This window comes from Gnatocerus cornutus, chromosome 6, assembly GCF_029298725.1.
Source record: "Gnatocerus cornutus isolate USDA-ARS CGAHR chromosome 6, icGnaCorn1.1, whole genome shotgun sequence".
In the NCBI taxonomy this organism is placed as follows: domain Eukaryota; kingdom Metazoa; phylum Arthropoda; class Insecta; order Coleoptera; family Tenebrionidae; genus Gnatocerus; species Gnatocerus cornutus.
Genome location: NC_142238.1, coordinates 19056875 through 19073993, shown reverse-complemented (window position 1 = coordinate 19073993; position 17119 = coordinate 19056875). Strand labels below are relative to the sequence as shown.

General features: G+C 35.9%; 1 protein-coding gene across 5 annotated transcripts in view; it reads left to right on the top strand.

Annotated features, from left to right (window-relative positions):
* Positions 1-17119, top strand: part of LOC148173651 (homeotic protein ultrabithorax-like) — a 72796-nt gene that overhangs the window by 27520 nt on the left and 28157 nt on the right. Inside the window, exon 2 of one of the 5 annotated variants that reach the window (XM_088038574.1) lies at positions 16405-16418. The exons of the other annotated variants lie outside the window; for them this stretch is intronic. Within the exon in view, the coding sequence (XP_087894700.1) occupies positions 16405-16418 (14 nt within the window). The remainder of the gene's footprint in view (positions 1-16404; positions 16419-17119) is intronic. 5 annotated transcript variants of the gene reach the window in all.

Genomic DNA, 17119 nt, shown 5'->3' with positions numbered 1-17119 from the left:
AATGCACTCTCGGCTGAAGTAAATTTATGACTTTCCCTTCAAAATGAAAAATTCAAAGAACGGAAAAATCAACTGTCATCACAGTTGGGTTAATTGTTGAATAATGATATTTACGAGGCTTTACAAACAGCAACAATGTTGAAGTAGGTATACGGCTTTATTAATGCAGATTTATGTCCGCTGTCATTTCGCTAATCAAATAGGAAACCTGTACTTCGCTCCGGTGCATTCCGGAAAGATTTCGCATCGATAATATTGAGAACAACGACGTCGCGAAAAAAGCGGTGATAATTCAATAGCGTTATTTAGGCAGGCGTAATCCGTATTAATGGTAATTGCATATTTGACCCTCTAAGTGTAAAACGCCGCAATCTCTCCTCCCCAGTAAGTGCGAAGTAAGAACTCGAAATGGAGAATTAGAAGTTAGAAGAGCTTTAGGGTTGGCCTGACACTAATTTGAAATTTAAACTAGCCATAAATTAGTTTGTATGAATTTTAGTGAGGCAGATTTGAATTATCGCTCGAACTTTAAAACTTGTGATTCGATTGTAATAACGGCGTCCCCGGAATTTCGGTAGTTTTGTGAATTCGAGCCGAGATCGTTTCTCATGGATTTGCGTGGCTCTGATTGATGTAATTTTGGGAATGATAAAGAACGCCTCTGTCTAAGATTCTTTGTGGTTGTTGGTGAATCTCATTAAGGTTTAATGGCTTAATTTGCCTGTGGTCCCTGGCAAAGAAAGCAATTAAAAAATCGAGTACTTGGAGGATCTGAAATTAAGCATGTGACGACCTTAAATGAAGTGGACGTGGAGCATGAAATACAGGTTCAGCAGGTCTGACGCCATTACTCATCTCTTTTATTTTGATTTTTCGTTCGCAAACTCGGCTTGTTTTTGTTTCCCTGCATGCGAGGAGAATTCCATTCTATACTGCATTTCTGTTAATTTTTACCGATGGATTCGAAACCGTCTCACTTCTTCTCATTAGGAGACGTCGCAGGAATATGATACCATATAAAGGCCACAATATCTGAATTTAATACCGCCGTCGTCATAATTTATAACAGCAAAGACGATCCTGATGCATTGCTCGTGTTGTTTATTTTTCAACGTGGGAATAGCTCTTCGGAAGCTGAGGAATCCTAGTTAATTAACCACATTTTCAATTACCGACTTCGTTACCGATTTTTTCGCCAACACTGCCATCAGATAAACACCTTGTTGGCTTATGCGATTTATCTCGGCGGTGCTTGATTTATCGCTTATTAGCGCAAATAGGACTGTGCACCTTCTCGGAAAGGCGCTTTTTAAAATTGCTAAAAACAGACGCCATTAGCTCGTGCTAATGGTCGAGGTGTTGCAGCAAACCGATTTCTTTTCAAGACTATTCTCTTGGGTGGTCACTAATTAAGATTCAACTTGATTACAATTGTCGCTAACGGTATGGCACGCTGATCCTAACAAAGAAACTATCCGTACCTAGAAATACAAAAAAGGAAATGTTGACATTGTTTACACGTCGTTATTATGAGCGACGCTGCTTTTGCTGAAATCTGAACCATTTCAGATATGTTCTCCCTGTGAGGTCGCGACTCGAGAGATCAGGAATGGTTAATTGGCCTTTCTAATACCAAATCCTGTGACATTATCCTGCGAATTCCGTAAGTGCTAAATGACAACGACAGGGTGGCATTTCATGCAGACGACCCTTCACCTTTTTGCTATGACGACATTGCTACATGCGAGTTATGAATTATTTCATTACAAACATGTAAGCATAATTTCTAATGTAATTATGGAAAGCGCTGCGCGTTATCGACACCTTTACACACTTTCAACAAGATTACATAAATCACGAACTAATTACTAAATATGCGACCCCAAATAGCCAAATTTATATGCCCGACACAATAAACGGGATAACGAGTGGTTACCAGTTTGACTAATTATAATCACACCGAGCGACAAAATTTTCTCTGCGAACAATAAAGACCAAAAAAACTAGTTTTTTGTTTCATTTTGAGCTCCTGTGACATTTTTTATTTTGGGGATGAACCGACAATTTCCGAAAAAAATGGTTTAAGGGCTGCAATTTTGGTAATTTTAACGCTGCAGCAATCAAAGTTAGGGAGGTTTCTAATTTAGGCTTAGTTACTTATTGTGCCTAATTCCAAACTTGCACTCTATAAGAAACAAATTTTGGAATTTTTTTATTTTGACTATGAACTAAAATCTTCTGAAAAAATATGTGAAGGGCCGTAACTCTGGTAATTTGAACGCCACAATAATCAAATTCGAGGAGGTTAATAATTTGGAGTTGTTCATTATCTCTGGCAAATTACAAAATTGTCGATGAAATACGAGAAATTTTGGAAATTCTTGTCTGAAGACGAAACGAAAAAATTATTAAAGCTTGTGACTCTGGTAATTTTAATATGTATTACATCAACCAAAGTTGCAGAGGTTACTAACTTGAACGTAATTATTTAGTGCGCCCAAATATCAAATTTTTAGAGCACAGGAGATAGATTTTGGCATTTTTATTTCGAAAATAAACAAAAAAAAACAAAATTTCTGGCAATTTTAACGCAACTGCAACGAAATTTGGAAGGATTATTAATTTTGACGTTCTTGTTAATCATGCAAAATTTCAAAATTGTAGACCAAAATGAACAAATTTTGGAATTTTCTATCTTGAGTATGAACCAAAATCTTTTGGAATATTTTATTAAGGGCTGTAACTCTAGAAATTTCAACGCCACAACAATTAAATTTGTGAGGGTTAATTATTTGGAGTTGCTTATTATCTCTGCCAAATTGCAAAATTGTCAGATATATTTTGGAAAATTTTAGTCTGAAGAGAAACCTAAAATTTTTCCAACAAATTTTATTAATGCTCGTATCTCTGGTAATTTTAATGCTACAGCAACCAAACTTACTAACTTGGTTACTAACTTGGTCTTAGTTACTAATTGTGCCAAGTTTCAAAATTATAGAGCATACGAGACAGATATTGAAATTTTTTATTTGAAGAAAAAGTCAAAAATCAAAAAAATTGTCTTAAAATGCGTGTAACTCTGGAAATTTTAATGCCACAAAGAGATTACTAATTTAGACTTGCTTATTACTCATGGCAAATTTTAAAATTCTACTCCAAAAGAGACAAATTTTGGATTTTTTTATTTTGAGCATAATGAAAATCTTTTGGAATATTTTATAAAGGGCTGTAACTCTGGTAATTTTAACGCCACAATAATCAAATTTGTGGAGGTTAGTAATTCGGAGTTGCTTATTAAATCTGTCAAACTGCAAAATTGTCGATTCTAAAAGACACTTTTTGAAAATTTTTAGCCTGAAGAGGAGCCTAAATTTTCAAAAAAAAAAATGAAAGCTTGTATAACTCTGGTAATTTTAATCCTCCAGCCACCAAACTTGGAGAAGTTACTAACTTGGTCTTAATTACTAATTGTGCCAAGTTTCAAAATTATTGAGCATACGAAACAGATTTTAGAATTTTTTATTTGGAGAATAAACAGAAAAAAAACAATATTTTTATTAACAATAGTATAACTCTGGTAATTTTAACCCTACAATAAGCAAATTTGCGGAGGTTAGTAATTTGAAGTTACTCATTAACTCTGTTAAATTTTAAAATTGTCGGTCAAGCAAGACAAATTTTGGAAATTTTTAGTCTAATGTACCGAAAATTTCCATTTTTTTTGTTTAAAGCTTGTAACTTTGACAATGTTAATGTTACACCAAGTAAAGTTGGGGGGGTTACTAACTTGGTCTTAATTACTAATTGTGTCAAGTTTCAAAATTATAGAGCATACGTGACAGATTTTGGAATTTTTCATTTTGACCATCAACAAAAAACAATTTTTTTTATTAAAAAGCTTGTAATTCTGTCAGTTTTAACGCCACAGCAACTTAATTTGGAGAGGTTAATAATTTTAACTCGTTTATTAACCATGCTAAATTACAACATTTTAAACCGGAAAAGTTTGAAGTTTGAAGACGAACCGAAAATTTCCCAAAAAAAAAGTATAAACATTAAACTCTGAAAATTTTAAAGTTACAAGTTACAGCAATCAAATTTGGGGAGGTTACTAATTTAGATTTTCTCACTAACCATGGTAAGTCCCAAAATTATAGAGCAGAAGGGGATGAAAATAGAATTTTTTTCATGAACCGAAAACTACAAAGCTTTATTAGAGGTGTAAACCTGGTAATTTTAACGAGAACAGTGATTAAATTTGCTTGGTAATTAACTGTGTCAAATAGCAGAGTTATAGAACAAATTTTGGAACAACAAATTTCCGTTCAGAATTTTTCAGTTTCAGTTATGCGGTCAGCTAAATTCTTGAAAATTCAACAGCATCCATCAAAATTTTTCCCGGCCAATGTAACTCGGCGTTCAGTCAGTCGTAGCAGAGTCCTGTTAGCTTTGCATCTGTTAATAAATTATACCTCTCTTTACTCGTTCAACTTTCGTTTAGCACCACACACGATCTGTGAAGCTATTAGTGCCTATAATCTGCAATTTTGTTAATAAAGTGTCGGTTATAAAACGGATGCAGTTTCCATAAAATGTCTCATCAATTGAATGAAATTATACGTTGAGTCTTGAAACACCTGCGAACGTAAAAATGAATTCGCAACGTTGTAACTCTCGTAATGCCTTTGGTTATTGGACTAATCGGATAGTTGTTTATTCTAATGGGTTCGGCGGCAAAATTATGGGTGTAAATCCGAAAATAAACACGTGTTTCGCTCTTGTCATTTGAATAAATGCTCCAGTAGGCATCAGACACAACATTCCGGTTATGTTTCATATTTATAGAAAGCGAGCGGGGGATATTTTCTTCTTCTCAATTGACTGTCTCTTCATTATCTGAAACTTGTGCCTCGTAAGTACAGATAAATAAAATATGCGATAAATCGTCTGGCAAACTAGACACATTTTTGCCGAGATCAGCACGGCCGGATTAATATAAGTTTTTGTAAGTCGCAAAGAAAGACGAAAACAACAGGCGAGTATCTTTTCAGATAGCAGCACGCCATACAATCGAGTTGATTAAATAAGCTCGTTGAATTCAATCTCAACCCAAGCAATCTATCCAATTTTCTACTAGTCTTATCTTTTCAACCCTCCCTTATGATGTTAACCAATCAGGACTCGTATATCAGTCACGTGAACGACCTTTTCTCTACGATTTATTCAAATAGTTGGAAATATATTTAGAAAGAGGGTGCGTTATAAATAAAATTCGTCAACAGCTGCGCGTTGTAAACAACAAATACGCGACATATTTCCTAAGAAAAAATCCGAAATTATCAGAGACTCTTCTCTCCATTTATAATAAAATCGGATGCAATATGTTCCGGGTTAGGTCCGGGTGTAGTGTAGTGTTTATTGGCCGTTCATTTATGCTGGTGTTTAATCTCTCTCTCCCCGCCTCCGCGGCCTTCTGCGGTGGCGGCGGCGGCGTATTGTAAGCCCCGTTACACCAATTTCCAACTCGTGCTCTATCATCTTCGTCGGACCAAGAGGCACGTTGCGGTGTGGAAAGAGACGGGCAATACATCGTTTGGAAATTGCCTGGGACTTTCGATAATTTAAGTGTATGCATGTTCTATCGCTTTAGGCAAGTGCAAACCGAACTGTCTGATGTAAAGCTCGGCGGGGAATTAAATCGGGCACACTAAAGCCCTTGCAGTAAATAGCAAAGGAGATGATCGGAAAACGGGGAAAATGACCCCGCGTGTGGTGTTTTTTTCTCTAATTTGCGCTTTTTGTTGCAGGTGAGGGCGTGTAGCGGGGCAATTGAATTCAGAACACATTCTTGCTGCATTTATACGTATGTGACATGCAGAGAGAGGTATGTGCATTTTGATTTTCTTTTATGACAGTCGTCCGTCATCTTAATGGCTACAGGTTTTCTTACCGGGAATTATTGAGAAAGCAGTTTTTGCTAAAATTGCATTGTTCGCGTGATTCTTTAATGATCGTGTTTTAAAACTATTACAGCCGTGCTGCTTAAAGAAATGAGAGCTGCATGCACATGCTATTATGGCGGTCGTTGAAAAATTCCAAACGATAATAAAATAGAAGGGCGGAAGGGGGAAATGCCCATTGATAGAGATCTCATTTTGCAAAAATCCCCAAAGAAAAAATGTCCTCTGGCGATGTTGCTAATTAGGTATCAAAGACTCGCACACGCGTATCTCGCATCTGTATCTACGGCATTTCATGATTTCATTCACCTTATGCGGCTCGCGTAATTGGATCCAGTAATCCGATAGCCGGGCTGATAAGTAAGAAACCTTCGTACTTATCAACTGTGGGAAATTGGCTTCGTTTCGCAAAAATCCAGTAGCTCCGAGTAAATATTAAATTGAATTATTTGAAGCGACTGACAGGACAAGAACAGGCGGTGACGAGAATCGAGCTCAAGTCCACAATTTATCTTGCGGCCTGTCACTGTCGAGATTCCTCGAGGAATTTTTCCTCGAGTTGGTCAAATCCGGAGGCTCTTTGTGTCAGATTGTCGGATCTAATGCTTGATGTCCTCCGGCGATTGCGCAAATAAGAAATGAGGGCGGAGTTCGTAATGAAGTTTCTTTCTTCAGATGACAATTTAAGGCGGTGGACGCGGCGGCGGCGGCGGCGGCAAGTGTCTCATTCTGGGGGACGAGCGCCTAGGGAGCAGGAGGCTCCGGCCCCGGCCTCAGGTTCCTTCCTTCCTATATAATACCCCGTCTACTCTGTCTGGCACGTCCCGCTGGAGATATATTGCTCCCAATGCCTCGTACATAATTTCTCTCGAGCTCGGGGCCGCCGCCCCCCAAACCCTCCCCAGTCTTAGATGCGAGTTTCAGATGTTTGCCCCGCAAACCACGACCGATATCCTCCTCAATGCGAACGAATGATATTTTTACGTACTGTCTTTCTTCCCTTCTTTATCGCGGCAATTAAGTCGCACGCCAATTTATTAATTCCGCCGACGGCTCCCGATAAACTTCCGGGGGGCGAACAATTTCGATCTAAAATGGAAATTGGACTGTCACGTCCTTTTGTCTTTTCTTTACGGAGTTTTTGTGCCCGTGGCGTTGCGATGTAGTGCCAACCAGAGATAACCAAAGATTGATGACGGTAGTCAACGTGCTTGAACAAGAAAAATATTTCATTCCTAACTTTTCTTTGTCTCCCCCTTTCAAGATTTCTCTTTATTAATAACGACATGTGGGAAGGATAATGATTGCAATTTCGAGAATTTTCCAATAGCCGATGATTTACTTCGTTTTCTGGGCATCCTTTGAAATATTCAGCGTTGGTCGCGATTTACTTGCAAAGTGGAAGATTTAAGCCACGCACATGGTCAACGCTCGACACCGCAAACGTCTTTATTCTCCGCAGGCAGCTTAATGCAAAAAGCGCTTTCCAGAGCCAAAACTATCCGGACTTAAACCCGTTTTCTCGCTGAGGAACAGGCAGACAGAGACCCGGCGAATGATCAATGCATTTATGCAGCACTTCTTATTTCTTATCCGCGACCGGATTCTGCGGCAGCTGCGATCCGGTGGTGTAAGAAAAGACGTACTTTTTACTCGGCTCTCTGATTGGCTCCGTACATTTTTATTTATAAGAGCTTTCCGAGGTTTGCCGCTTATTCAGGCATCCGCGCCGGGCAGAGGCATTCTAAAAACATCTTCAGATACATCTTAATGTCAGCCAATTATGTGCGTTTTTTACCGGCGCGATTCGCCAAAATTCGCCGGAATAAAACACTTCATAACTTTAATAACATCATCATCGGCGGATTTTTCGCGCAATTCCTACGAAAAAACCCCAAGATAAAAGTCGAGGCGGCGAAGAAGTCCGCAGGAGTTCGCATCCAGGCACACACGCTACAGACAAATGCAAATGCGTTTCCATGGCTACAAACTGCAAGACATAAATTTCAGTCTGCACTCACCTCGTGCGAATATTTCATTTCGAAAATAAAAACGTTATCAGACAATTATTTGACCCGGCCATTGTGAACCCGCTTATTTGCTCCTCGCGGTCATCTGATTCGACGCGGTGGGCGCCAATTTCAATCAATTTGCCGCCGCTCAAGCGAAGCGAGATTTTCCAAATGAAAAACGAACAAAAACACACCACCCAGCAAGAACAAGAGGAAAGAAATTGGTAATCGCCGCTGTTATGGAGCTGTTAACACTTTGTTAGATCTTTGAGCGAATTCACACGATTTCGAAATTACCGCCAGGATAAAAATATTAATGAGATCCGTTCTTCGGTCATCGCCAAGCAATTTGTAAAGTAGCCGTCGTCGTATTTTCATAGTTACCAATTGCACCAAGTTTCAAAATTGTAGAGCGTGTTGTCTCCCAATCCCTTTGGAATTTTTATTTGGAAAATAAACAAAAAAAATGTTTCTTTACTAAAATGCGACTAACTAAATTTGGAGAAGTTATTAATTTAGATGTGCTTATTAATTATGCCAAAGATCAAAATTGTACAACGGAAGAGACAATTTTTGGAATTTTTTATTTTGAGCATGAACCAAATTTTCTGAAATATTATGTTAAGAGGCGTACCTCTGGTAATTTTAACGCCACAACAATCAAATTTGTGGTGGTTAGTAATTTGGAGTTGCTTGTTAACTCTGTCAAATTTTAAAATCGTTGATCGAGCAAGACAAATTTTGGAATTCTTAGTTTGAAGACGAACTGAAAATTTCCCAAAAAAATATCAAAGCTTGTAACTCAGGTAATTTTAATGATACAGCAACCAAACTTGGAGAGGTTACTAACTTAGTCTTAATTACTATTTGTGCCAAGTTTTAAAATAATAGAGCAAACGAGACAGATTTTGGAGTTTTGTATTTCAAGAATAAACAGAAATAAACAATTTTTATTAAAAAGCGTGTAATTCTGGCAATTTTAACACCACAGCGGCCCAATTTGGAGGTGTTGCTAACTTGGACTTGCTTATTAACTGTGCCAAATTTCAAAATTATACGCCGAAAGAGACAAATTTTGGAATTTTTTATTTTGAGCATGAAGAAAAATCTTTGGGAATATTTTATTAAGGGTTGTAACTCTGGTAATTTTAACGCCATAACAATCAAATTTGTGGAGGTTATTTATTTGGGGTTGCTTATTAACTCTACCAAATTGAAAAATTATCGATCAAACAAGACACATTTTGGAAATTTTTAGTACGAAGGCGACCTTAAAATTCCCCAAAAACTGTCATCAAAGCTTATAACTCTGGTAATTTTAACGCTACAAAAACCAAAGTTGGAGAGGTTTCTAACTTGGTCTTAGTTACTAATTGTACCAAGTTTCAAAACTATAGAGCATTTGAGACAGATTTTGAAATTTTTATTTGGAAAATAAACAAAAAAGTTATTATTTTTATTAAAGAAGCATGTAATTCTGGCAATTTTAACGCCACACCGATCAAATTTCGAAATGTTACTAATGCGGACTTGCTTATTAACTATGCCAAATTTAAAAATTGTACACGGGAAGAGACAAATTTTGGAATTTTTTATTTTGAGTATGAACAAAAATCTTTTGGAATATTTTATTAAGGGTTGTAACTTTGGTAATTTTTACGCCACAACAATCAAATTTGTGAAGGTCATTTATTTGGGGTTGCTTATTAACTCTACCAAATTGAAAAATTATCGATCAAACAAGACACATTTTGGAAATTTTTAGTACGAAGACGACCTTAAAATTCCCCAAAAACTGTCATCAAAGCTTATAACTCTGGTAATTTTAACGCTACAAAAACCAAAGTTGGAGAGGTTTCTAACTTGGTCTTAGTTACTAATTGTACCAAGTTTCAAAACTATAGAGCATTTGAGACAGATTTTGAAATTTTTATTTGGAAAATAAACAAAAAAGTTATTATTTTTATTAAAAAGCATGTAATTCTGGCAATTTTAACGCCACACCGATCAAATATCGAAATGTTACTAATGCGGACTTGCTTATTAACTATGCCAAATTTAAAAATTGTACACGGGAAGAGACAAATTTTGGAATTTTTTATTTTGAGTATGAACAAAAATCTTTTGGAATATTTTATTAAGGGTTGTAACTTTGGTAATTTTTACGCCACAACAATCAAATTTGTGAAGGTCATTTATTTGGGGTTGCTTATTAACTCTACCAAATTGAAAAATTATCGATCAAACAAGACACATTTTGGAAATTTTTAGTACGAAGACGACCTTAAAATTCCCCAAAAACTGTCATCAAAGCTTATAACTCTGGTAATTTTAACGCTACAAAAACCAAAGTTGGAGAGGTTTCTAACTTGGTCTTAGTTACTAATTGTACCAAGTTTCAAAACTATAGAGCATTTGAGACAGATTTTGAAATTTTTATTTGGAAAATAAACAAAAAAGTTATTATTTTTATTAAAAAGCATGTAATTCTGGCAATTTTAACGCCACACCGATCAAATATCGAAATGTTACTAATGCGGACTTGCTTATTAACTATGCCAAATTTAAAAATTGTACACGGGAAGAGACAAATTTTGGAATTTTTTATTTTGAGTATGAACAAAAATCTTTTGGAATATTTTATTAAGGGTTGTAACTTTGGTAATTTTTACGCCACAACAATCAAATTTGTGAAGGTCATTTATTTGGGGTTGCTTATTAACTCTACCAAATTGAAAAATTATCGATCAAACAAGACACATTTTGGAAATTTTTAGTACGAAGACGACCTTAAAATTCCCCAAAAACTGTCATCAAAGCTTATAACTCTGGTAATTTTAACGCTACAAAAACCAAAGTTGCAGAGGTTTCTAACTTGGTCTTAGTTACTAATTGTACCAAGTTTCAAAACTATAGAGCATTTGAGACAGATTTTGAAATTTTTATTTGGAAAATAAACAAAAAAGTTATTATTTTTATTAAAAAATCATGTAATTCTGGCAATTTTAACGCCACACCGATCAAATTTCGAAATGTTACTAATGCGGACTTGCTTATTAACTATGCCAAATTTAAAAATTGTACACCGGAAGAGACAAATTTTGTAATTTTTAATTTTGAGTATGAACAAAAATCTTTTGGAATATTTTATTAAGGGTTGTAACTCTGGTAATTTTTACGCCATAACAATCAAATTTGTGGAGGTCATTTATTTGGGGTTGCTTATTAACTCTACCAAATTGAAAAATTATCGATCAAACAAGACACATTTTGGAAATTTTTAGTGCAAAGACGACCTTAAAATTCCCCAAAAAAGTTATTAAAGCTTGTGACTCGGGTAATTTTAACGCTACAGAAACCAAAGTTGGAGAGGTTTCTAACTTGGTCTTAGTTACTAATTGTGCCAAATTTCAAAATTATTGAGCATACGAGACAGTTTCTGGAATTTTTTATTTGTAGAATAAACAAAAAGTTATTATTTTTATTAAAAAAGCATATAATTCTGGCAATTTTAACGCCACACCGATCAAATTTCGAAATGTTACTAATGCGGACTTGCTTATTAACTATGCCAAATTTAAAAATTGTACACCGGAAGAGACAAATTTTGTAATTTTTAATTTTGAGTATTAACAAAAATCTTTTGAAGTATTTTATTTAACTTTATGTAACAACAATCAAATTTGAGTAGGTTAGTAATTGCTAGTTGCTCATTTACTGTGCCAAATTGCAAACCTGCCGATCAAACGAAACAAATTTTGGAAATTTTCAGTCCGAAGACAAATTTTTTTTATTAAAGCTAACTCTGGCAATTTGAACGCTACAGAAATGAATTTTGGGGAGCTTTGCACCAAGGTTCAAAATAATAGAGCAGACAAGACAGATTTTGGAATTTTTGATTAAGAGCAGAAGGAAAGAAATTGGTGATCGCCGCTGTTACGGAGTTGTTAAACTGTTTGTGAATTTAGAGGATGTCGAAATTCCCGGCCGGATAAAAATATAAATAAAATTCGTTCTTCGGTCGGTGTTGTTCTTTTTATCGCGAAGCAATTCGTAAAGTAGCCGTCGTCGTATTTTCCCCGTCCCGACGCCTTCCACCTCTCCAAACTCGCGAATTCTTCCAATAAATTATGCGGAACATTGCATTTTCTTATGCACCCGGTTAGAAAAGCGAGAATCAAGAACTCGTCTCCGACAAAAAGAGGGCGAATCCACCTATACCTGTATTTACTTCCAGATCTAGATTACAACAGCTACTGATTCCGCATTTACATACCTCTATAGACTACCACGCGTATCTCGGAGCGAATTTATTCACGTGGATGTTGGCGCAGTTGAAATTTTACTTAGACAAAATAAAACGAGTCGTTGATGCAAATTAATTGAAATTGGCTCAAGTGTCTCACATGCGTAATTAAAGAGTTGGAGACAACGGAATAAATCACAATGTTGCCAACACTTGTACAAATTACCTTCTCACCCCTCGGTTAAACCGGACCTTGAAACAAAAATGTGCGAGCACGCAATTAAACCTTGATAATGACAATAATTCTCCTTAATTGCACTCATTCGATCATTATCTAGACGATTAGTTGACGACAATGTCATTACTAGCCGCATATTTAGAGATGAAACTCACCTCCGCTTCGATTTTTCCCGGTGCGAAACTAATAGAGACGGCTGTATTTTCGAGACAATGCATCGTTTTAAAAGGGCTTTAGCTTGCCCGTTCAAATTACGGCCTGTGTAATTCCGTCAGATTAGCACAATCCTCGACACCGCAATGAATAGCGCAATATTACGCTTGACACATTACTACCTCGTTATATTATATAGCCAGTAACTGAAAATTATTATATTTGAACGCTGAAGATGGCCGTCCTGAGGGTACACCCATAAATCCCTTCTAACAATTAATAAATTCGTGTTAGAACACACCAATTAACTCTCTAAAAATCCATCTAAGTAGATTTGCCCCTGTCTCGTAAATTCATAAAATCTAACGCGTGTGCACCATAAATTCAAACCGTATTAATATGCAGTTTTATTCAAATTTTTTGGTTTATGACCACCGCTAATGCAAATTAATGAATTATATGCAAATTGACATTTTACATCGAGCTCCATTTTGTTCATAAAGAAAAACACCCCATAATTTCACTCACAGCGCTCAAAATGACTCCTTTCGTTGCAGGAGTTAATCACCGCGCCACCCCCAAAATATATCAATAATTCCGATAGCTCCATACATCAAATGTATTGGAAATTTAATTATCAACCCTCGCGTCACCTAATGAAAATTTACGAAACGGAATTTTACAAATATTTTGCACGAGAGGTGCATCGATGCTAATTGTTTTGAGTACCCACTATAAATTAGGAGATTTAAAAAAGTGTCAGGTCGAAGATTAAACCTGGCGGGGTGTAAAATGTTTTCATAATTCGATGATTTATCGGTATTAAGAATGGAATTCAAGCAGGAATGTGAGGCTCTCTGAAAATAAAATTGATTTTTTTTTCTTGAAATTTCCGGACAGGCGATGAAAAAATCCGGGATTCGCAGGAAATTGTCAAATGACTTTGTCAGACTGGCGATTTTTCTAAAAAAGGGACGGATTTCACTTCTTTAGAATTTTCGCAGATTTTGTTTAGACCGCTTTGTTCGCCACAATTTTTTACGAATTTATGGCTTATTCGCATTTTCTCCCCAGCTGTGCTTCCCCTCAAGAACCACCTTTTGTCCCTCCACCTTTTTTTACCACTTTCTAGACTTTCCAAATCACCTCACCTTTTTTACCCGTCTAACGGTAAAACTTTCTCTTCCTTTCATCCGAAAAAGAAACATTAAAACATGTGTCTGGTGCAATAAGGGTAGTTTGAAAAGTCGTTACCGCCAAGTGTGTCCAATTCTTGTCTGCTGAGCAATATTTCGTCCTCGTTTAAAAATCGCATGCTTGAAATGGCGTGTTTGAACTTTTCAATGATTGTCCCGAGAAATTAATGCAAGCAACGCACGAAATAAATAACATTTAGAGACGTTGCATAAATAAGGGAGTTGACATATTTGAATTTAGAGCACGAACGGGGGAAACGGTAGACATAACATTTTGAGTTTTTTTTTTGATTGAAGGGTTGTGCGAACTTAATTGGATCGGAGGGAAAAGGGCGGCGGACGCTGGCCTTGTAATTATTTTCTTTGCAAGTGATTAACTCGTTTGTTGATTTATATTTGCGAGAGGGTTATTTATTGCTCCGGCTGCTTGACATGTTGCATGCATGTAGGCTCAAAGCATGTCTGTTGCATGTTAATTTGGAATAGAGACTATAGGTTTCAGCAGAGGTCGCTAAAACGCTTCCTTTCAACACTTTTATAATTTAATCTTTGTTGTTTATTGTTCTTTCATGGCTGGACTTGGCTTGATTTATCGAGCGCATAATTGAAGTCTACATAACTGTGATACCTAGTTTTTGTTACATAAATTCCCTTTATTACGAGCGCCAAGGCTGGAAAAACTGTAATAAAAAATACAGATAATTTATCTAAAATCGTTAGTTTATATAAAGGCATAATTTTTATTGCCCGTTTCACCAGCGACAGCCTCATATTTCAGGTTTTTGCAACGCTATTAAAAACAATCAACTAATTTTACATTGCGATAAACAACTCCAAACAAGGAAGTACAGCACTGGTCACGGATCATGTTATCATTCTTGAAAACCCATCATAACACCAAGGTCGGCCAAGTTCCCATTTGTACGATTTCCATCTTATCATGGATCTCCTCCTCATTTTAATACTAGCGGTTTTTCCAGTTTCATCCATCAGCTTCAACCAACCTCCGTAAAAATGGTACTTTGTCAGCCTTTCCGTATTTATCAATCAGCCTCGGGTCGCTCAAGTCACTCTACTCAAGTAATTTTCTTTATTAACTAGTTCCTGATTTATTGCACTCCAAAATTGTAATTATTTGTGTATGATTTATCGTGTCTTAGATGTAGATTACACAGACTTTGGTGAGCACGCTTTTTTTTTAATTCAAACAGTGCACGTTTTGTTCTAGACCCGTTTCGTGAAGAGAAAAAAGAGTTGACATTTTCACAAAAATCGCCGTTTATCATTTCGAGTAGGTAAATACCTGCAGGTATCTTGCTGGGATCATTATAAAATATGCAAATTATGGTCGCTTTCATTTCATGGGGTCGTAAATTTGTTTTGTTTGTTGAAAATGAAGAAGATGGTTTTGAGTCGAAATTAAATTTGAATCGCCCCAAAAGGAGGGGTTTTCTGCAAATATTTTCAACTCAAAAATTATTTACAATATGTTTATTTGAGCACCGATTCCGAAATACATTTGCACAGAAATATATTTACGTTGTAAATTTAAAAATTTGGATTCTTTATATCTGTTGTAGTTTCGGACATATAGGGTGGGTTTTTCCAACTTTTATTTACGCAACTAATAGTTAAAAATAGCTAGAAGTTAACTTTTAAGTAAAAATTTAAGTGTCTTTTCACTATATTTCAGCTGAGAGTTAATAAACTGAAAAAATGTTATGTTGTCAAAATTTAGATGACGGTTTCTGGGTATTTTTGATTTTTTTCTAAACTCCATAAGATCTCTTTACAACATTTTTGTTTTGATCTGTGATTCGTTGTATAAATTTTCTTTCTTTTTGATAAAAAACAAATTTTTGCGTCTTTTTCTAGAGCTTTGTCAACTATAAGCGTAAGCAGATTTTCTAAATTTTATCTTCAAAATTAAAGACAATTTTGGAGCCGAACCCTGTACAGGGCTAGTCACGAGAAGATTACTTCTGAAAATTATATTTCCGCAACCCAAAATACTAATATCCTGAACTACTCGATACTGCCAGAATTAGAAATAAAATGCTGAATCCACGATTGCTTTGGGGTCATTTGGGGTGGTCAATGTCACTTTGACATTATTTATTTTAATTTTGTCTTCATTCTTAATTCCGCTCCTTTAGAGCCCCATTAGTTCGAAGTACCTTTATTAATCTGTCCTATACCGAAGCTGTAAGTGCTCGACCAATAACTTTTCTCCTCAACACGCATGGTATGTTAGGTTGAGTTGAGAAACCCGTCACAAAGTCTTATTCAAATGATGAGAAAACTGACATGATTCTCATCTACGGAGAATGCCAAATAATGCTGTAGCTGCTGCGGACCTTTATCGTAAAGATATCCACATCGAAACTGAACTGGGTTGTCTATGGACACTCACGTAACCTCCTTTTCCGTAATTGTCAAAGTGAGACTGTCAAAGCCTAAGCAATCGTGGATTCAGCATTTCATTTCTGATTCGGGTTGTATCAAGTGACTCAAGAAATTAGTATTTTGGGTTGCGAAAAAATCATTTTCAGAAGTAATCTTCTCGTGACTAGCCCTGTATGTAGCAGACAAGCGAAAGCGTTGGGAAAATTCGTTTGCCTCCCATTTTTCATGATTTATTCGTTGTTCCAACAGACGACGTCTTCTCATACGCAAATAATCTCCACCATTACTGTGCACAATTATATAATATCAATTATGTATTGTAACACTTGTAGTAGAATTTGTAAATTCTTAATTCTGTAAATTAACGTTAAACTACAAGTTAACTCGAACTTCATGTACTAGTCAAATTAAATTGTGAGTTAACTCGGAACTATTAGTTTAGGACAATGGAAAAACACTTATATGGTAGTTAACTATTAGTTAATTAAAACTGTAAGTTAACTAAAGATGGAAAAACCCAGCCATAGAATTATAAAGTCTAAAATCGGAAAATTAGATTCTTAAAAAAAATATGGAAAAAAAAACGATGGTGCAAACCGCATCTTTCTATTTGTCGTAATTCCGGAGATAATGAACACCGAAAATTCCGGAAAAATCTTACCGCCATTGATTTTCTGTGGAAATTGGGAAAAAATAAATTTTCGGATTTGGGATGTCACCAAATATTTCAAAAAAAATGTCACCGGAATAGATTTACCCGGAAAAATCTACCTACATACATTGAAAATTCGGAAAAAATTCATTTTCGAATTCCTGATATGTAAAATCGGATTTTTAAGAAATAAAAAAGCAAGAAAAACGATGGTGCAAACCACATTTTTCGATATGTCGCAGTTCGGGAGATATTG